Source organism: Fusarium falciforme, chromosome 10 (assembly GCF_026873545.1).
Source record: "Fusarium falciforme chromosome 10, complete sequence".
NCBI classification, from domain to species: Eukaryota; Fungi; Ascomycota; class Sordariomycetes; order Hypocreales; family Nectriaceae; genus Fusarium; species Fusarium falciforme.
The window spans coordinates 328,034-348,914 of record NC_070553.1 but is presented as its reverse complement, the minus strand read 5'-3'; the positions used below and the strand labels follow the sequence as shown (position 1 = coordinate 348,914).

Sequence of the window (20,881 nt, the reverse complement as noted above, 5' to 3'; positions counted from 1 at the left end):
TTAAGTAAAGCCGATCGCGAGTAGGCGCGATATCGTTCTAAGACCAACGTAGTCTAAGAACAATATTAGTCCTTAGTATATCGGTCTTGCTATAATTAGTAGTTTAGGACTCGGGATTTATAGAGACCACGTGACATAGCCGCGAGGGTTATAACATAAGGGTTAAGGGATTTTTATTATACTTAGTTAATTATTATACTTAGGTAATATATATATTATTATTAATATTTTTTTATTATTATTATAATTTAATTTTTAATTTATTTAAAAATACTTATAAAATTATATATTTTTTTTATTTAATTAAGATCTAAGGTACTTAATAATTAATTAATTATTTTAAAAAAAAGTTAAGATACTTTTAGTCTAGTTACCTATCTAGCCTACTTATTATATATATTAATTTCTTAATAAATATTTTAAAAAAGAAATTCAATTATTAACCTATCCCGCCCCCCAAGTTCATTCTAATTCTAAATCAAGTATCTGAGGCGCAAGTGATGGACCCAGACCTCATATCTTCTTCAAATCTTGGGTGCTGGTCTTGGAGCAGATGCGTGACTGCCTTGGCAATCACCTGGCATACCCTCGACCACTCCGTCCGTGACAGCAATATCCTCCGCAGCTCGTGCAGCAGACGCAACCGGCCATCTCTTCCGCCGAAGATTCCAACGCCTGGGATATGGATACGGGCGGTTCCTCCCTTGTTAACCCATCGTTCAAAAGCCGGGCGATCAGAAATACGGTCTGATCGGATGATTAACCTGGAGGCAGCATGTCGACTCTCAGAATCTTCTCCCTGGATCAACTGATCATACATCCAAATGTATAAGGTCGCTGTCAACAGAGAGAGGGCGTCATAAGCGGCAAAGGGGCTTTTGGTGCGCAAGATGTTGAAAACAGTGATGGCATGAAGGAGGCATTGACGGGCCACTTGTTCATGTTGGAAAGCCCACCCAGCCAACTCCAGCTTGGCGGCTTCAACTTGTGCATCATCTACTTGCCATCCCGCAAAGGCCAGAATACTTCTCATGGGTACATCTCTCAGTAGATGAATCAAGATATATAAGACATCCTGGTCTCCGGACACCAGCTTAGGGGATAGGCCTGATTCTTGTTCAGGTTGGAGAAGGTCTAATTCGCTGGCAACAGAGCTTCTCATGATTGTTAAGAGCCCTCTATGATCTACACGACCAAGCCCTGCCCATTGCTGCTGGAATAAGGCAGGAGAAGTGGACGGGAAGAGCACTTGCCGGAAGGGTGAGTTTCGAAGCCGTTCCATAGTTAATCTCTCCTCCGTGTAGAGATAGACGAAAAGGAGTTTTTGCACATAAGCATCGGCTTTGTGTGCATTTTCCCAATCAAGCAAGCTATCGTAGGCCAACAACGATTGTTGATGCCGGCACTCTGTCAAGGCCCGCCGCCATTCTTCTTCGCTTTGGCATTTCCAGATGGACTCCTCACAGGGTAGGCTGTTCGTCAAGTCCGTCAATTCAACCGATGGCCGGATGTCATGGAACACGAACTGTAGACATTCGAGAAAGTACACGCTGTGTAATAAGCGAATCTGAGATTCTGCGGCGATCCATTTTTTCCAATCTTGTTCAAGAAGGGAATGGTCAAGGGTTTGCTCACTCGAGAGGAGCAGCTCTGATTTGTCGGTTCTCAACACACGAGAAAGCGTGATGAGCTTGTTCTTCTCATACTGTCGCGCCACCTGAAGCTTCTTGCCACCATTGAATAGCATGCAGATATCCCGGAGCAGTATGATTTGTGCCCACGTCAAGTCTGTGGACGACGGGATCTCGGGACAATGCATCTTCACTGCCTTGTCTAGCAGATCTTGGAGGATGTTGGCAAACAGAGGTGCGTTCTTGAGAGCTGAAAACTGAGCACCCACGACAGCCACTGCTAAGAGAAGGACCCATGATATGTCGTCATCCTCCAGCAGTGTCGTGTGAAGGAAGGGAAAGTGGTCCGCGAAATGCTCAAAGTATAGCTCAAGAAAAGTTTGAAAAGTGAGCTTATCCATAAAGGGACCTGGGCACTGATTCTGTTCTGTATAAAAATCGGCAACCTTCTGGAAGGAACTTCGGGCCGTCTGGCGGAGATAGCCAAAGAGTTGCGCATGAAGAACATTTTTATCCTCCAAAGTCAAGACGGGGAGTTGAGCGCTGGAATCCTGATCAGGCCGCTGGTTGCGCTGTGAGGATTGGGCACGAATGGGATCTCCTGCGCCCTCCGTTCTGCTGGCATGTGAGTCTTGCAGCGGCACGTCGTGGTATGAGTATGAGGTCGACTCTGGCGCCAGAAAGGCGCCACGACTAGGTTCTAGATCTGTGGGAGGAAGGTAACCTAAGTCCGGGTAAAGAGGGTCGGGATAGTCTGTCACCCAGAAGAGGTTGTTGTACGGGGCAATATCGTTTATCAACCATGGGAGGCCATTGAGGAGATCGTTGTTGTTGTCGACAGCTGTCATGGCGCTCTCGAGATGATCGTTACCGGTGAGAGAAGATGTTTCGTCGGCCCCAAGGCCACCAGAGCTAGCCGGATCATTTGCGTTTAGGCCGGAGCCAGGTAATCTTCCCGCGGAGGAGGGGTCATCATTGGCTATCGGAGAAGCATTGTCGTGCAGCGAGGCCGTTGGAGCGGGCATTTGAATGGCCATCACGTGCCCGTCCGTGTCCGCTACATCCCGACGTCGGGGGGATGCAGGAGAAACATTTCGCGGTCGATACTGGCACGGCACCTTCTTCGAAGCACACCGCGCGCAGGGATCACTGCCGGTGCATCGTTGTTTGGCGAGAGCACAGTTCGAACAAGCCCGATTTCGACGTGCCGAGGATGCCGAGTGCAGAATCTCGGCTGCGTCGGCAGGGTCAATTCGATGGCTGCTCACATGTCTTTGTAAAGCGTCTCTATGATGTAGCAGGTCAATGAGGTTGGCGTCTCAAAAGAGCTTATGCGGGAGTGTGACGGTACCTTCGTGAGAAATGTCTTGAACAGAGCCTGCATGTGAAGGGTCGGACGCCCGAGTGTCGGCGAACGTGCCGCTCCAGGTGCTCTTTTCGCTTGAAGCTTGCATTGCAATGCGGGCACTGTAACGGTCGCATCTGATCCGTGGTAGTGAAGTCGGCGGACGCGTTCGCCGGGCTTCAGAAGGGAGAGGGGTTCTACGTTAAGTGAAAGGAGTCCGTCGGGTCCGCTTCGTGGCCCATTGTCAGTTCCTGTGCTGACTAGAATGATTTCGTATCTTCTGAGGCCTCCTTGATGGGTAGAGAATCGGTACCAGACAACGGAACGGTTGGCTAAGAGGACGAGGAGGATGGTGAAAGATCGAGCTTTGTCGTCATGAAATGAATGGACAGACTCCACTCGTCTGGGTCAACTTCGGGCGATGTCACGGGATTAGAATCGGCGGCAGCACTTTGATCGGCGTTTACTCCTTTGAGCTGTGACTCTAAGGTTGTAGCACTTCTTCTCAAGCGGGATAACGCTTTAGACTGAGTTACTAGTACCATCACTTATCAGAGCCGTGCAACGAACACAGTTTGACATAGTCATCCTTCCAGAGGCATGTGAGCTGTAAGATGGCTAGGGTGAGCTGCAATGGCAACGGTCAGAGGTATGTTTGGCTTTCATGCGGGTGATTGTATAGAGGGCCATTGTCTTCTCCAGGTTCCCCAGGTTCCCCAGATTCCCGGATGTCCCGGATGGTGTCTTGAATATTTGCGGTGTTATCGGTAATTGAACCATACCTGAATTGCTTCCGGAGAGCGGGACCCCACCCCCACCCCCACCCCCGACATCTGGATCGGGGTGGGAGAGAGCCAATGCCCGAATCACCGTCCATAAATGCAGGATCTAAGGAACATCAAACAATCCTTCACTGGGCACGATCATTATAGGAATCTAACTCTCGGAGGGAAATCCTATCAACCTAACCCGAGGTTTCGACATGGAGTTGACACATCTTCAGGCTTCCAACGGCAGGGCTGTCAGTGGTAAGGCGCCAGCCAGGGTCGCAACCCCATGCCATCTATGCACCAACACTGACCTCGTGACAGTTCCTACAGGATTGTTTATCAATGGTGCATTCGTTCCTGGCCAGACTGGTTCTACCATTGATGTGCGAAACCCGCTGAACGAGGAACTATTGGCTAAATTGGCATCTGCCCAAAAGGCAGACGTTGATATTGCAGTCAATGCCGCAGCAGTAGCCTTGAAAGGGTGGAGGGCGGTTTCAGCTATCCAGAGAGGTGACCTCCTTGATCGATTAGCAGACCTCATCGAGCAAAACGCTGAGGATTTTGCAACGATCGAGGCTATCGATGCTGGGATACTATACAACGACTCCCTACGCGGCCACGTCAAACATGCAGCCAACACACTTCAATACTATGCACGACAGGCTGGTCAGATTGCGGGCGACGCACTTGAAATCCCCAATGGCTTCGCGTACACCCGCCGCGAACCTTGTGGGATTTGCGCCGCGATTATCCCCTGGAATGCACCATTGTGAGTTTTCAAGTGCAGCTGCATAGGCTTCATAGAATCCTAAAGACTCACTCACGATGCCAAAGGATGATTACATGTTGGAAGCTCGGACCTGCTATTGCGAGCGGCAATGTCTTGATTATCAAGACGCCGGAATTGGCACCCCTATATGGGCAGAAGCTTGCTCAGCTGGTAGTTGAGGCCGGGTTTCCGCCTGGCGTGGTCAACATCCTCTGCGGATTGGGGCAGGAAGCAGGCCAAGCAATTGCTGATCATATGCTAATCAGGAAGGTTGCCTTCACAGGCAGCGATAGGACCGGGCGCAGCATTCTCCGTGCTGCTGCAAACACTAACCTCAAGAAAGTGACCCTTGAGTTGGGCGGCAAAGGCCCCGGCCTCATTTTCCCCGATGCAGATCTCAAAAATGCCGCTTTCTGGTCAAGTCTTGGCTCCAGTGCCAACAACGGGCAGATTTGTGCTATCATGTCTCGTCTCTACGTGCATGAGAGTGTATACGACGAGTTTCTTAGTCTTTTCAAAGAGCAGTCCCAAGCACCAGTGAAGCATGGTGACCCGACGAACCTGGAAGTTAGCAAAGGACCTGTTGCCAGCCTTGGCCAATATGAAAGAATTATGTCGTATATCGAGAAGGGTCGGGAGGAGGGCGCCACGGTTCTTTTCGGTGGCCACTCTATTGCGAGCGGTAACTTTGTGCCCCACACCGCGTTCGTGGATGTCACCGAGGGAATGAGCATCGTCAAAGAAGAAATCTTCGGACCTGTGGTGGTAAGAAGAGCCAGGGGGATTGTGGATTGCAGTCCACAGCCTTTTCAGTTGTCTTTTTCCGATGAGTAAGTTCACTAACAAAGGTTTCGCAGACAATTTCCAAGTTCTCGAGCGAAGAAGACGCTATAAAAAAGGCGAACGCTTCGGAGTATGGACTTGCAGCTTACGTCTTCACATCAGATATGGCTTGCGCCAAAAGAGTATCTGACTCGCTTGAGGTGGGCCAGGTATCGGTAAATTGTTGGAGCCTGATTAATGTAAATGTGCCATTTGGTGGAGTAAAGCAGAGTGGGTTTGGTAGGGATATGGGCAGAGAAGCTCTGGATGACTGGACGACAGTTAAAAGTGTCCAGTATTGGATGCCTAGCGGTGTGAGAGCCTAGCAAGATTGATATAATATACTATCTCTAACGTATATTTAATTAAGATATTTTTATTAAAAAGAAGAATACTGAATTTATATTTAAAGAAGCATTATGTTATAATAAAATGATTTTTTATTAGTAATCACCTCAAGGGTATTAAGTATAACTAAGTTATATTGATAGCTAGAGTAGCTAGTATATAAGAAAATGCAAACAAGTGTGCATTATATACTTGGCGTCCTCACTAGGGAAAAGCCCATAGTGCTCGCTTGCTCACTTGGACAAGGTTGTCGTGAGTGAGCGTCACATAGAAGTGCTCACCCGTACCATAGTGAGTCCTGCTCACTTCTGCAGCGATCTTGTCACCCAGTGGGGTTCTGCCACGCCAGACTGCCTGGCCTGGTTACTGCGCCGTCACAAGTTAGATAGCCGGGAAATACAGCTATCTAATAGTGTAGCCTTAGTGGAAGCAGACTGGGATAACTACGGCGTACAGGAGCACTAAAACACAATGATAATATCAACCCATATTATGCCCTCATTGGGAGTAAGCGCAAGTGTTGCAATAATATGTATAAACAATTTCAGTCGACTAAATCAAGAGAATGAGTATACCAAAGATCTCCGGACGAACCAACTCAAGGCCTGTTAGGCATCTCAGCGTGGCCGTCAACGTCGGTGTCATCGACCCAACTTCCGTGTATGCCCATACGCAATTTCAGTGGAAGGCGGCACAAAGCCACGTGCTTGCTCAAGTCCTGCGTATCCAAGATGACGAGTTCACTGATCATTTCTTCGTAGTTCATGGTTAGGCCAATCAGGTATCCGTCACCCTCCTCGGCGTCGAGACTTCGAGGGATAAAAACAGGCTCCTGGTACAGTCTGTAGGGTCCGTTGGAGTACACATCGATCTTGCCTGTCTTCAAGTCCTTCTTGTATATGGAGTTAAAGGGGGGGAACCCTCCTGTGACACAAGTCAGCATTGATCCTGCGGAGAAGGGGCCACGAGCGCGTTGAAAGTACCTCCGATACGCTGGGCGACAAAGCCCCAGTCAGTGCCTCCATTCGAGTCATCACTAATAGCACCAAAGATGTATCTAGTCTTGTAGCCGACAAAACGATCGTCGACACGGTAGAACTCGTTATCTTGGCCGATGACGGTCTCGGGTTTCGGTAGATGAAGTTCGTCCGAATCAGGGTCGATGACCCAGCGCGCCAGCTTGTTCGGGTAGGTCCCATGGGGCGGCGCCTTGCCGTCCTTGTCAGGGAAGAAACCGAAAATATTACCCTCAGCGTAAGCCATGTAAAGGTGGACCTTGCCGTCCTCTTCCCAGGCGTTCGCGACGTGACCAATATACGCGTTGTCACCGTACAACCACTTTTGCCTTGGTCAGCTAGAGAGGGAGTGAGATCGCGCAGGATCACGCACCTTGATGTCGGTCGCCTTGGCTCCTCGCCTGGGAAGGACTCCGATATAGTACGGCTGCTCGGGCTCCCACTGCCAGTGGGAGCCGCCAGCCTTGAGGCGCTCCAAGTCGCAGTGGGACGGGATGATCGGGAACAGGACCTGCAAAGGTGTCAGGGTAACCAATTAGAGATATGATTCGACTGCGTTCTCACATAATTCTCTGTCATTGCCATTTCATGCTGAAAGCCACACACGGGCGCCGTGAACCAAACCTTCTCGGCCATCTTTCCATGCTTGTCAAAAGACCCATATAAGATGTCTTTAGTTGCGACGCCCTTGGCTTCATATCCAAATGCCGTCATCTCGCGAGTAGTGGTGTCGTACTTGGGATGAGCAGTAAAGGTTTCGCTATCCCATTGCCCATCAAAGTCCCACGCGCCATACGTTTGAAGGGTAACGGGGTCCATGGCGTGAGGGGGTCCGTCTTCCTTGAGCGCGAAGATCTTATCCCGAAACGGGAAGACTGTGGTGTTTGCAACTGTGCGGACACGGAAGTCGATGGCATCGGTGAACTTGTTACGGTATCTCCCTAGATGGGGTATTAGCGGCCCAAGAGATCGCTTATTATGGTGTAAGAGAGAGAGAGAGAAAATAAAAAGTCCTGTCACTGTTTTAGGAAAACCTGTACGCACCAAGAAGAGCTCTCCGAGCCTCCTTTTCGGCCTTGAGCTTCTCCGTTTCAACGTAACGCTGCTTGAAATCGACATGGCCATCCTTGATGCGGAATGACGAGACGACACCATCTCCATTCATCCACTTACACTCCAGTCAGCGGGGACTCTTCTTGAAGACGGGAACCGGGCAAGCCTACAATGTCGTCCTTGATGAAGGGCGGGAAAGCTGGGTCAGGCATGATGCGGTAGAAGGTACCTGCGATACTCTTTGGGATCTCGCCCTCAACCTCGAGGTTGTAAATCTCCCCCTCGACGCGGGTCGGTCTCTGGAACCCCGTGAGAGTCGCGCCCACAGCCTGGGGCTCAAAGGAAGTAGGAGCTTCCGGCCATCCTGAAATGCCGGCCTGGTTGCCACGAAGAATTGAGAAACCTTCCATCGTGTGGAAGATGTACTGAGGAGCAGTGGGGGTAGCTTGGTAAATCCGGATTGTTTGTTGCAAATAACAATGTTAATTAGATTGCTTGCTCGGTGTCAAGGCAGCGAGGGTATGTGCTTATATACATATTTGCCGTATTCCATGTTCTTTCTTCAGGAGTAAGTTCCAATGTCTTTAGTCAGCGGCTCTTGCGTGGGCATGATGCCGCTCCCCGGGCACCTAACGGAGCTGACATTTTAGATCATCGGACTTGTTCATCTCCTAGATAGCTAGGCACAAGCGAGAGGAGTCTTGTGGGGTTTCCGCTAGCGGCAGCGGCTTTTGTTGTAATTGTGGGGGATGTTTCGGCAGTTACTTGCGGGGAGGGACAGACTAGACGGGCAGGTTGTGGGGAACTAGACGGGTATGTTGTGGGGGAATAATTGGTAATACCAGCTATCGGGTTGAATGAAACAGCCCTCGTGCCCGGAGGCTTGCCACGAGAACAGTCAGTTTTCTCTATATCTGGCGCTGCGCCCCTTCTAGCTCATGTCCGCCACCATACTGCTACGATGACTGAATTTACAGTGCATACCTTGGCACCTTCTATCACAATGAACGATCTATCCAAACTAGGACGCAAGATCAACCAGAATGTTGGCCCCACCTTCGCAACGTACGCGCCCCTGCTCGCAGCACGTGAGGCAGCTATTCACTCAACCCGTCACGAGACGTTTCAGTACGGCGACGACCCTCGGCAAGCCTTGGACGTTTACTATCCAAAGTCGAACTCATCCAGGGGGCCCAAGCCTGTCCTCATGTGGATATACGGTGGGGGCTTCACCCAGGGTGACAAAGTCCTTCCGGGCTATGCTAATGGAACCGTCTATGGCAACGTGGGGCATTTCTTTGCAACCACGCTGAGTTTCACCGTCGTGGTTCCAAACTATCGCCTTGTGTCTGACGGCGGCCGATTTCCCTCAGGCGGGGAGGACCTCGCACTCGCGATCGCCTGGGTGCGGGATTGCTTGACCAAGCAAGACGGTTATGGATCCATCAACCTCTTTCTCATGGGGAACTCTGCCGGAGGGGTGCACTTGGCGACGTACCTTCTTCATAGGCAATTCAATTCCTCGCGTGAGTCAATCACCAAGTACACCCAGCATGGAGTGAAGCTTCGGGCAGTCATCTTCCTCTCAGTTCCTTTCCACTTCGAACAGGCGCCCAAAGATAGAGTGGAAGCTTTGGAGGGTTACTTTGGTGGTAAAGACCTCATGACGCCATCTCCCCTGGGGCTTCTCAGATCGAACAAGCTGGACAACGCAGTCGTCGAATCTGGCGTCAAGTTCTCTGTCTGGACGGGGAGCTTGGATCCCATCGACGAGATTCTAGGGCCAACAGCAGATTTTCAGCGGGAGTGGGAGGGACCCAGTTTACAATCTTTCGTGCTGAATGGGCATAACCACATGAGTCAACAACTTAGCTTGGGCACTGGCATAACGCAAGAGGAGGAGTGGGGAGTGGAGGTTGGCCGATTTTGCGAATTCAGCTGCCCATAGTTCAACGGGAGCGCGAGCATAAATGTCTATATCACACAGAAATATACGCCAATCAGTACCATCACAGGCCGAGACAAAACCGGTAACTGTAGGATAATACCAAGACAGCACAACTTCCCAATTGGTGATGCACGGCCTGGCTGTGCCGGTGCCCCAATGTTGCAGAACAAGACTGTGGGCGCGAGATGAGTCAACTCCGGCCTACTCCAGTAATACCGGTGCAATTACAACTGCCTTTCCGATGATGTGGGGACTTACCCCATGGCATTTGATCTAGCAGTAGCCAAAAATACCTGCTGGCATTACCCAGCATTATGATTAATTACTTTTATTCCGCAGTGGGGAGATGCAATCGAGCCGACTCGGATCAGCCAGCGTGACGGCCAAGGGGCACCGTTACACTAATCTACCAACCCATACCTAGAAAACTGTAACCATTACACCATAACATACATCCCCCTCACCCTCTCCAATGTGCCGAGATATCCCGGACACAATCTGAACGCTCCCTGTGGAGTCGTTCCCGGTTCCCATCGGTCTGATGCTCATCACCGCCGGTGCCTCCTCCTGCAGCGGAATGCATGTGACGGGTAAAGCGTCGGGGAACCCCACCCCCCCGGGCTCCGGCTTGGCCTACATCAGTCTCGCCAAAGTTCGTGTTCTTAGGTCATGGAGTCTTACAACCACAGCCATCGACTATCATGGTCCAGAAGCCAAGATTAAATTGAGTCTCAAGCCTCTCCAAGCGATCGTTGATTCCCATCGCCGTCTTCCAATACTCGACCTTGTTCAACGCCTTCAGCATAATGTCCGCGATCACGAAACACATTGCCGCCGTGGTGGGAGCGCTTCTGCTGCTTGGTTACGTGCTTTTTCGAGCGGCTCGAGCAATCTATTGCATTTATTTCCATCCGCTCAAGAACTTTCCCGGACCTCGCGAGGCAAGGACGTCTGATAACTGGCTGTATCGCGTAACGAAGGAAGGGTCTCCAAATGAGGTAATCGAGGACCTGCATCGAAAATTTAGTGAGTCCTTTTATCCTGCCAGCCTTTTTATGAGGTATATTGTAACTTTTTCATAGACTGCAATGCTCTCCGTATCGCCCCGAACGAATTACACATATCGGATGCCTCGCTATACAAGATTGTTTACAGCCAGTCCTCACCGTTCCCCAAGTCCAGCGATTTCTATTCCGCTTTCAACATTCCTCACACCCTGTTGACCGAGACGGATGCCACCGCTCACAAAGAGCGCCGACGGATGCTTAACAGCTTGTTTTCTCGAGTCGGAGTTCTGAAGCTCCAGCCTATAATCCACGATAAGCTACGCCTACTTGGAGATAAGATTGATCGACTTCATAAAGACGGGCCTATCAATGTTTATGATGCTTTTCGGTAAGTTGCGATGGTACTGGTGATCAAAATACCCTGATACTAGACGTGTTAAGCCAGGTAGCTAATTGTAACGCAAATTAGTCTCCTGACAACCGAGGTGGTTATGCAGTTTGCCTGTGCGAGATCTGCCGACCTCATTGGAGAAGATGCTAACGGCTTTCACTCATGGTTCTTGGATGGTTTCGGCTTAGCCTCCCAGAGCATTTTCGACATGCAGCACAGCCCATGGCTGCGGTTTGCCGGGAATTTAATGCCGCGGCCAGTTGTGCGGCTCCTTAGTAAGGAGGTTGGGATGCTCCTAGACATGAGAGAGGTACGCCACCAAGAGCCTTTTCCGGTTCCGGCTCTGAATCATTCTACTCACGCTCCAATCAGTATGCAGAAAACTCGCTGCGATACTTCCAGCAAAGACCCGAGCTACCCGACCATCCAGTTGTTTTTGACAACCTCCGCTCCCTTCCAGATGTTCGTAGTATCGACGAGGCGCAGGACATCATGGTTGCCGGAGCAGATACTACGGCTTTCACACTGACTACCGGAACTATACACATCCTAAGCAACCCTAAAATCTATGAAAAGCTTGTTGAAGCGCTTGAACAAGCAATCCCCAAGGGAGAAAGCTTCCCTCCTCTTCTATTGCTCGAGAAAATCGACTATTTGGTAGGCAGGCCTGTTTTGCTGAACTTTGATGTCGTTCTGATGCCTCTCTTGCCAACGAACTCCAACAACATAACCCCCCATCCAGACAGCTAAACCAGTTCTCAGTGCCGAAACACGCCAATTGAGGGAAATTGCTGATTTTCTCTCACAGAATGCGATTGTTAAAGAATCTCTTCGTATTGCATCGGCTGTTCCTGGCAGACTGCCTAGGGTGGTCCCAGACGGCCGCCGCGAGCCGCTGATCGTTGATGGAAAAATCATCCCCCCGGGCGTACGTCTCATCAAATGGCCCATGTTTACTCCTACTGAACTGAAAATAACAGTCAATTGTCTCGATTTCTGCCTATACAATGCACACGAAAACGGACATTTGGGGCCCGGACGCTCGTGAGTTCAACCCAGATCGGTGGCTTATGCCGGATGCGAAAGGATTGGATCAGTACCTTTGTTCCTTTTCTAAAGGCGCGCGCATGTGCCTTGGTCAAAAGTTAGTATTCAGAACTCCATGTCGGGTTTGTTAGGTCGTAGACTTATTGTGGTATAGTATTGCGACGGTAGAGCTTACGGTTGCTTTTGCTTGGATTTTCCGCCGCTATCGCTTGTCTTTGCCAGAAGACTTTGAGGCCCCTGCAAAAGTGGATAGAGTCACCAACACCTACCTTGCACCGGGCGTTAAGGTCAACATGGTCCCACGGGTTTAATATTATTATTCATAGCCAAAACAAGCCGCTCCGGGACAAGAATTATTCCGCCCACTTTAGTCTTTGCCCAAAACCCTATCTCCTGAGCTGTCCGAAATCTCCAAGCCATACCTCGCCCCTCATGATCCTGGTTATCCTGGGAGTACGAGAGGGGTACGAAAGGTTTAATGCAAGAAGGGATTCGTGCTAGATCCCCGCCAAAACGCTATTAATCCATTTTAATCTCATCGCTGCATTCCCCTCTAATTCTAGAAGAGATATAAGCCATCAACACCTACGATAATAAGAGGTTTATCAAGAAAGAGCAGAGTCATCGCTTGTGGCCGGATGACATGACACGACCCGGGCCGCGGCTTTTCCAACTGAAAATGACCAAGGCACCAGCTTCAAACTGTTGAACAGAAGGCATATGCTGGGGTATCATGTACGGGCCAGAGGTCTTGAGATTACGAATAGAAACAGTAGATCGTTAAGGGGCAGACACTGAACAACCACACAACACGAATACACTGACTTGGGATCAATGGACCAAATATACATACTGTCTGATAGTTTAATCTCTTCCGGATATACCCTATGTTGCATACCCTCTCCCTCTAGGACGAGCAGTATAGAGTCGCGATTTGTAACCCAAAATATTGTTAAGACTCCTATCACAGGCTAATTTGGGCGGAAAATAATGTACCTTTCATCTTCTGCGATTTCATTGGTCAGACATCCCTTCACGGATCCCCCGAGTTCTAGGTAACCTGGCGCTTCCCCGCACTTCGAGGATACCTGCCGACCCCTGGTGTGACGATCGTGCGTTTCCCAAGGGATAAACCGGTCGTGCTGGGTTGATGGTGGCAGGGGATCAGGGCGGTAATGTCGCGTCTGGTGATGTGCTAAATAGGTATTCAGTGTAATCAAGTTGTATTGATAGCTGAGGTAGCTACAGTTTATGAAGGTGCTAAGGGTCGTGGGTTCTATATACAAGAGGTGATGATTTGGGCTCACGGTGGTGAGTCTCAGGATCACGATGATTCCGGTGAGACTCACAGGTGAGCTAGGGCAGTGGCTGGTGAGCCGTGGGGTGATCCATCGTGATTGGACGTTTGGGCGCTTATGTCGCGCAGGCCGTGACAGCTGGAGATTGTCCCAAATTACGGAGCCTAGCACACCTTCTCCCTCAACTTGCTATCTCCATCCTCGACCGTTACTTCGCACAACAAATGTCCCAGGTGACGCGACCACCATCGGCACCGCAGGCGCGGCCACTGGAAGAACAAAGCGACGAGCCACGTGCGCGATCAAAGCGCCGGTCAAGGATCGCCTGCCAGGCGTGAGTCCCCCGGCCACCATGCGATGCGAGGGTTAGTTGCTAATCTGGTGGCTCAACGATCAGATGCCGAGCTGTGCGTCTTGTGATATCCCTCGTTTGGTGGCAGCCAACTTACTCAGTGGGACATGATCCGTGCAGGCCAAGACCAAATGCGACGTGAATCCCTTCTCTCCGCCATGTGGACGATGTGCTGCCGCGTCCATCGTGTGTCTGGTGCCTGAAAGCCGGAGGGGGCGCATGAAGGGGGTCCAGAAGTGAGATGACGACCCCGATCGACGTCACGAGGTTAATGCGAACCCGGAATCTAGTCGCCGAACGCTCGAGAAAATCCTGAGTCGTGCCCAAGCCGAGCCTGCGACCAGCGCCGACGACACGCAAGACGCTCCTGGCCTGCATTCGGATCTGGAGGGCACTTCCAGTGCCCAACTCGCGACGAGTGCCCTCGAGGGTTGCGACTACTCCCAACCAGCGTTGCCAGGGACAATCACTCCCATGGACCCTCACAATTTGATGCAGAATCTGGATCAGGACCTGCAGGGAAACTCCCGCCGCCTGACGAGGAGGATCCTGCGTTTACTGGGAGAGCAGTTCCCCGTCGGTCAAGGGAACGACGCTGCTCCCGCAGTCGAAGCATCGCGTGGCCTCCACGATCTTCTGCCCTCCATCACCAACATCGCCAAGCAAGGCTGGAACCTCGACGAGCGCGGCAAAGCCAAGAGGGCCAGACGAGTTGCCGAGTTGCCCGTTGCCGAGCTGCCCGTCGAGGACTCGAAGCTGCTAGAGGCGTGGACCCCCGAGGCTCTGCAGGAGACCGTGAGCGAGGTGACGAGGTATTTCGAGTACGGGCTTCGGGGCTCCAAGCGCGATGTGGCCAGAGACTTGGACCCGCTCCAGAGAGGGTTGATCACCGAGACCAAGGCTCAGCAGCTCTTTCAAGCGTGAGTGCAGACGGGCACATCGATTCCGTACATGTCTCACCATTAGCCCTAGATTCTTTGACATGGTACACCCTCAGTGGGCAATGCTTGACCCTCAACTGCACACACTCGAATTTGTCCGTGTACAATCAGCTCTCCTCACGGCCACGATCCTCGCGCTGGGATCCATAGCGCTGGCAACAATGCCCGAAAGGACCGATGAGCAGGTTGCCGAGGCCATGAAACTGCACGCCCATGCCGAGAAGATGAGCCTGGTTGTCTACTCGACAGGGGCGCGGTCAATCGAGATCGTGCAGGCCCAAGTTGTAAGCACGTCAAGCGCCACGATGTTTACGAGGTGCCGCAAGGCTTGGACATGCTAACTACCATCTAGCTACTGTCACGCTTTGGATTGGCCTCGCGGACCCGCCTGGACGAGCAGCGATGGGTTCGTTCGGCCATGATTCCTCGCATGGCGGCCGAGATTGACCTGATGTCTCACACTCCCTGTGGAGTTGAACAGGACGCGGATCCGGACCTTGAGACGCAGGGATGGAACTGCCTGCGTACAAGGGCGTTCATGATACTCAATGAGTACAGGTGAGATTGGCCAGTCTGACCATTGAGTGTGAGGCGTGTCTAACTGCCAAGGTTCTTCACCTTCTCCGGCCGTGCCCCAGTCAACCTGTCCTACTTCGAGCTGGACGACCGCGAGATAGATGAAATTACGCGGCTTTGGGCGGATCATCCGTCATCCAGCCTTCCGGCGCTGTATCATCTATATCTCTTTCAGGTTTGTACATGTCCCTAACCCCCATCTGCATCTACGTCAGCAGCGCAGCATGCCGGCGGGCAAGCAAGTGCTAACCCATGCGTCGCGCAACAGAACGAAGTGCGGCGGAGACTCGAGTCAACCCGGACTGCCGCAGCCCTTGCGACCCTGCAGCTGAAAGGCGACCTCGTCTGGGTGACGGATCACACCGAAAGATGGATCGCGACCTGGGCCGAAGGGCTCAAGTCGCGCCGCACTTACTGGCACCTCGTCCACGACGCCCTCAGCTGTCAACTGCTGCTGTCATCTAGGATCATTGGCCGGCTCCCGCAGTCCAGCGACATGGCACAGTACCAACACCACCTGCTCAACATCTCGCTGCGCATCTTCCAGTGCGCCCTTGCGACGCCTCATGCCACCCACATGACCCACCGGGCCAGCACCTTTGCCTTTGCTGGGGCCATCATCCTTCGGTTTGGCGATCGGCGCGACATGGTCCTTCGGCTGGCCCTCCGCATGGCAGGGGACCCTTGCAGGGCATGCGTGCCCACGTTTGTGCGGAACGCGGGGAAGCAACTACTAGCTATGCTATGGTTGTCTATCCCACCATGCAGTATCTAACTCGATCCGTCTGCTGACTCGGAGCATAGCGCGAACCACGGCCAACCACAACCGGCTGCCCAGCCCACTGAGCCCTCAACCGAGACCTTGGTGTTCAGCACCCCTGGACTGTCGCCGCAGCAGGCCACCGCGACCGACCAAGATGATCCCAAGCCCCAGCATAGACGTCAGCCAGGCCTTCAAGAGCAGGGTTCTCCGGCGAGTGGCGATCGGCATGAGCATCAATACTCGCCGGATCATAGCACAGCCTTGCAGTATCTGGAAGATCCCCCCTCATGGGACTCCGGCGCCGTTGAACAACCGCAAGCGCAGTCGGACACGCAACCGGCCGAATGGACGATGCTCGCATCGCATGTACCAGTCTTTGCCTCGCCCTCGGTGCTTAATGCCGGCGACCCGGCAACCAGCGTGGGCAACTTCTTCAACCTCGACACGTCGTTTGACTTTCCCTACGTGGCAAACTCGGCGAGTCCGCAGAACGCCGTCTTTTCGTCGCACGAGCTTGTGTCTGACTTTGAGATGCTCGCCGGAGACACTTTCATAGGACCTGCTGGATCAGCAACGCGGCAGGGAATCTTTGATGACATCCTGTCAGTCTTTGACGGGCCCGGCAGCTCCACGGATGCTCCGCAACGGTCAATGTTTGCTGATGCAGGCAAGATTGCGGCACCTGACCCGGGCTTCAACCTGGATGCCAACGGTGGACTCGCATCACTCGAGAATGCCCTTTCCCTGCCGGAAAGCTTCGCCGGTGTTGGGGACATGAACCAGTCTCGGGGTCAGCAGGAATCCCGACAAGTTCTGTACTCTATCATCGGAAGGCTTTTACAACTGGCGTCTTCCGGCTAGCTGGGGAGAAAACACTGTTTATTATTCTCTAATTTCTTAGAATGCCAACATGCCATACGGTCGGTACTAGAGGACAGCCAGTTGACTTGTGAGGATTGAGCTAGGATAATATGTGAGATATGTAGTGTGAAGTTGGCGTTGGCCTCGATTCTCACGGTATCGATACCGATTTCCCAATGGCTTGCCCAGAACAGAGGATAAAGCGGCTTCTTTAAGCGTTGTTCAGATGCACTAACTGCTGTTGCCCATTGTGTACACGTCGCTCCGATCAAGGGTATTGAGCAGCGGCTCCTGAGCTTTGAAGCGCTTGATATTCTCACATACAACGCCGATCGATCGTGCCGTGCGATCCGGCATTCCTGGCGTTGAATGAGGTGTGATGAGTACATTTTCAAGGTCCCAGAGCGGCGACTCCTTGGGCAGAGGCTCAACCTCAAAGACATCCAGCCCTGCTCCTGCAATCTGCCCTCCCTTAAGTGCGTCTGCCAAGGCCTCCTCGTCAATCAGAGCTCCTCTGCCCATGTTGATGATGATGGACGACGGCTTCATCTGTCGAAACTGCTCGGCACCAAAGATATGGTGCGTCTGGTCCGTTAGCCCCGCAGCGAGCATCACCACATCGCAGCTTAGGAGGCCCTCGATGCCGTCACCGGCCTCGACGCTCAACATGGTGTCGACGGTCGCAGCAGTCACCTCCATGTCGCCGCCAGCCTTCTTCCTCCGCAGGACAGTGACGTGCATGCCGAAAGCGCGCCCCAGCGACGCCATCTCCTTAGCCGTGTGCCCGAAGCCCAGGATGCCCAGGCGTCGACCCCAGAGGGCGCCGCCCAGGCGCAGCTCCTCACGTCCCTGATGCCACTCGTGGGCTGCCTGCCGCGCCAGCAGGTCTCTAGATTTGTACGCCAACGACAAGGCGAAGAAGAAGGCGTGCTGTGCGAGCGCGGGTGCAGACCGCCCAGCTGAACTCGTGACGACGAGTCCCCGATCAAACACCTCTGGCCGGGCCGACTTGTTGAGGCCGGCGTGGTCACAGTGCACCCAGACGAGATGCGGAGCATTCGACAGCATGTCCGGGGGGATGTCGCCTGCTAGAATGGCGACCTGGGCTCGTGAAAGAGCAGCCCGGATAGCCTGGGCATCATCCTTGTAGCAGTAGACGAACTCGGCCGGGTAGAAGGCTCTGCGGAGGATGTCAACCTGCTGAGGCTCCCAGGAAACAGTGCACAAGACGAAATCGACACTTGGGCTCGGCTGCATGGCTCTGGATGTGGCTCGGTTGACCGACCCTTGGTCTGCTTGAGGACCAACCATGTAGAGGTAGATTAGTTATGTAGCATGGCACGGCCTCTAGTGGGCCTACAATAATTGGAGACATGAATACGCGGATACGGCAATGGCGTATCGTATCCATCTAGTAGCCGCTTGTGCCGAGAGGCTAAGCCAAGTCGCGGTAAGACGAACCTGAATCTGCCCTTGACATGGATCGAGAAGAGACCGGATGGCACCTTGAGAAACTTGAAGAGAGACTTTTGACACCCGAAAGCCTACAAAGCACAACTGCGTTTATGTCATCAGGACTACTCGGAACCGAGCTCCCGCTGCTGCTACAAGACAGATATCTATTGTTATGGGGGCTCATCCATACATGGCCATCGCATCATACGTGATCCATCGCCGCACCCTCGGCTGCTCCGCTTTGCTCGCCACTGGTGCGTAATCCCGCATCACCAACACCCGTGTGCGAGTCGAGGCCATCGACATGCTGGCCATTCACAGTGTCGTCTGCCGCTTCTGGGGCAGTGCCATTAACCGCACCGTTCATCCCCGTAACCTTGTTGACAGCAGTCATGTCCCGATTCTCGCTCCTCGTGGCCAAGCCGGTGATTACAATCACCTCAAAAAGGTCCAGCACCGGTAGCTTGATGACTCCCTGGACGATCTCCAGGTCCATGTCGGCACTCAGAGCTCGGGCTGTCATGCCGTCGGCGCTGATACCAAGCTTGATGGAGCCTCCCGCTATGGGCAGGTGAGTTCGGAAGTTGACCCTTGAGGATCCCGACATGTTGACCAGGTGTATCACCACCCTGTCACCTGTCCGGTGCAGAGTCACCTCGACATGCTCTGCAAGGTCGAAGGTGATGTCCTCCTGCACCGCGCAGCTGTTGAAGACTCGGATGAACAAGTCTCGAAGGCAGCTGAGGCCCGTCTCCCGGTAGCCCCGTCCAACAGTGAAGGGGATCACGGCTCCCTTGCCGGCATTGTGGTGAATCACTCCAAAGGCGGGCTGGTCGATTTCGAGGTTGCCATATGCCTTCTCTGGCGGCGCGAAGGGGGCGCGAGCGAGCACCCTGTCCTCGAGGACGCTGTCTTTCTTCCAGTCAAAGTAGTAGGACGAACCATAGATGGGGACCGTGGGCCCGCTGTAGTAGTGAACAGACCTGGTCTTCTGGGGAGGCGCCACGTACGACGACCACAGCAGCCTGCCCGAGCTCACCGCGGCACGCCGCCGCTTCACTGGCAGCGATCTGAGCTGGATGCGCCCTGCCTCGCCCTGGCCCGAGGAGCCGGTGGCGATGAGGACCCCTCTCGCCCGCTCAACCCAGCGGTCGAGAATTTCTGCGCAGCTGAGTCGCAGGTGGCCGAGGTCGGGCAAGATCAAGTTCCTGTACCTGTCCAGACTGCCATTGGACTCCATTCCCGACAGATGCTCCTGGGCGACGACGTCGAAGGGAACATGCAGCTCCTGCAGGGCAGAGTAAAGGCCGCGGAACTCGGACAGGGCGCATTCGTGCTCCCCTTTCCCCATGTAGCCCCGATCTGGGCGGACGAGGCCGGTGATGGCACAGGGACGCATGCGCGAGTAGACATGTGACCATCGATGGTGGAACTTGGTGATGCTGCTGGCGACGCTGAGGCACGGGTACGGGATCTTGCCCGGGGTCCCCATCATGTAGGTGGAAGGCGTGCCGCCGCGGGAAATGCACTGCACGAGGTACTGCGCAAACTGGGCGGGCCCTTCCCCGGCCATGCGGTATCTCATGTCGATGAAGCAGGTCGAGTTTGCGAGCACAGGCACCTCTGGGCGGAAGGCAATCCAGGAGCTGACCCATTCAGACGTCTGATGATGCCAAAAGTCGCGTCCGATCTCGTTGTTTGACTCTTGGTATACAACATCGGCAGCCTTGCCTCTGATCAGGGCGGCATTGGGCAGCCTCTTGGCCACAAATGAGCGTATTCGTGCAGTGATGTCGTCGATAATCTGCCTACTGAACACCAGCCAGAGGCCGTAGTTGTCGTCGTCGGGACCCCTGGGGAGCTTGAGGCCCTTGGCAAAGTCCACCCACAGCGACTGGCAGCTATCGCAGTGGCACACGCCGTGGTAGCGCTTGAAGTAATCTTCTTCGTTCATTGTGGCCCAGTTGAAGAACATGCCGTCGATCTGGTAGCGGGTCGTGACCTCGTTCAGAATGTCGAAGATGCGCTCCTGATAGTAGCCTCCGGACGGACATACCGATATCAGGCCGGCCGTGTGCTCCTGCAAGTTGCCGAGGGGAGACACATAGCACCACTCGGGGTGCTCGCTAGCAACGTGGGGGGCGATCTTGGAGAAGTCCATCCGGGCAAGGAACTTGAGGTTTCGGGCGTGGGCGGCGGCGAGAGCATCTCCCACGAGGTCACCGCCGGGCCTCTCACCGAGGTATGGGTTGCGAGTCTGGAATGCAAGCTCGGTGGGATACTGTGCCTGGATGCCGCCGACGCCGCACATCCAGGCCGTTGCACCAAAGTCTTTGATCCAGTCGGCCACGACCTCAACATCCATGCCCGCATCGATCTCGCGGAGATTGGTCTGGACGACGCCAAACGGCTCATGCCACCATCGACTGGGCCTCATTGTAGGGATAGTCATGCCGAGGGTTAGGGTTAAGCTTAGGTGTAGAGC

The 20,881-nt window shown here is 53.2% G+C and overlaps 8 protein-coding genes across 8 annotated transcripts; 4 read left to right on the top strand and 4 right to left on the bottom strand.

The window, feature by feature from the left end:
- Window positions 1–2,668, bottom strand: NCS54_01205300 (Fungal-trans domain-containing protein; the record flags this gene model as incomplete). Its single annotated transcript, XM_053157304.1, has 2 exons — window positions 1–53; window positions 1,636–2,668. 2 exons carry the CDS (start codon window positions 2,666–2,668, stop codon window positions 1–3), a joined length of 1,086 nt encoding a protein of 361 aa, XP_053013279.1.
- Window positions 2,669–3,958: 1,290 nt separating this feature from the next.
- NCS54_01205200 (Aldehyde dehydrogenase) lies at window positions 3,959–5,666 on the top strand (the record flags this gene model as incomplete). The annotated part of the gene is made up of 4 exons (XM_053157303.1): window positions 3,959–4,004; window positions 4,068–4,518; window positions 4,584–5,283; window positions 5,376–5,666. 4 exons carry the CDS (start codon window positions 3,959–3,961, stop codon window positions 5,664–5,666), a joined length of 1,488 nt encoding a protein of 495 aa, XP_053013278.1.
- Window positions 5,667–6,286: 620 nt separating this feature from the next.
- NCS54_01205100 (Lignostilbene-alpha,beta-dioxygenase isozyme III) lies at window positions 6,287–8,167 on the bottom strand (the record flags this gene model as incomplete). The annotated part of the gene is made up of 6 exons (XM_053157302.1): window positions 6,287–6,612; window positions 6,672–7,026; window positions 7,078–7,215; window positions 7,269–7,645; window positions 7,749–7,872; window positions 7,928–8,167. The coding sequence occupies 6 exons, from the start codon at window positions 8,165–8,167 to the stop codon at window positions 6,287–6,289; spliced, it is 1,560 nt and encodes a 519-aa protein (XP_053013277.1).
- A 593-nt stretch (window positions 8,168–8,760) lies between these two features.
- Window positions 8,761–9,705, top strand: NCS54_01205000 (COesterase domain-containing protein; the record flags this gene model as incomplete). Its single annotated transcript, XM_053157301.1, has 1 exon — window positions 8,761–9,705. One exon carries the CDS (start codon window positions 8,761–8,763, stop codon window positions 9,703–9,705), a length of 945 nt encoding a protein of 314 aa, XP_053013276.1.
- An 806-nt stretch (window positions 9,706–10,511) lies between these two features.
- NCS54_01204900 (Hypothetical protein) lies at window positions 10,512–12,461 on the top strand (the record flags this gene model as incomplete). Its single annotated transcript, XM_053157300.1, has 7 exons — window positions 10,512–10,731; window positions 10,788–11,100; window positions 11,182–11,413; window positions 11,476–11,760; window positions 11,912–12,031; window positions 12,084–12,247; window positions 12,305–12,461. The coding sequence occupies 7 exons, from the start codon at window positions 10,512–10,514 to the stop codon at window positions 12,459–12,461; spliced, it is 1,491 nt and encodes a 496-aa protein (XP_053013275.1).
- A 1,558-nt stretch (window positions 12,462–14,019) lies between these two features.
- Window positions 14,020–16,941, top strand: NCS54_01204800 (Hypothetical protein; the record flags this gene model as incomplete). Its single annotated transcript, XM_053157299.1, has 7 exons — window positions 14,020–14,036; window positions 14,091–14,720; window positions 14,773–15,025; window positions 15,094–15,299; window positions 15,351–15,492; window positions 15,586–16,064; window positions 16,122–16,941. The coding sequence occupies 7 exons, from the start codon at window positions 14,020–14,022 to the stop codon at window positions 16,939–16,941; spliced, it is 2,547 nt and encodes an 848-aa protein (XP_053013274.1).
- A 231-nt stretch (window positions 16,942–17,172) lies between these two features.
- NCS54_01204700 (Hypothetical protein) lies at window positions 17,173–18,198 on the bottom strand (the record flags this gene model as incomplete). The annotated part of the gene is made up of 1 exon (XM_053157298.1): window positions 17,173–18,198. One exon carries the CDS (start codon window positions 18,196–18,198, stop codon window positions 17,173–17,175), a length of 1,026 nt encoding a protein of 341 aa, XP_053013273.1.
- A 400-nt stretch (window positions 18,199–18,598) lies between these two features.
- Window positions 18,599–20,848, bottom strand: NCS54_01204600 (Hypothetical protein; the record flags this gene model as incomplete). Its single annotated transcript, XM_053157297.1, has 1 exon — window positions 18,599–20,848. The coding sequence occupies one exon, from the start codon at window positions 20,846–20,848 to the stop codon at window positions 18,599–18,601; it is 2,250 nt and encodes a 749-aa protein (XP_053013272.1).
- Window positions 20,849–20,881: the final 33 nt, after the last annotated feature.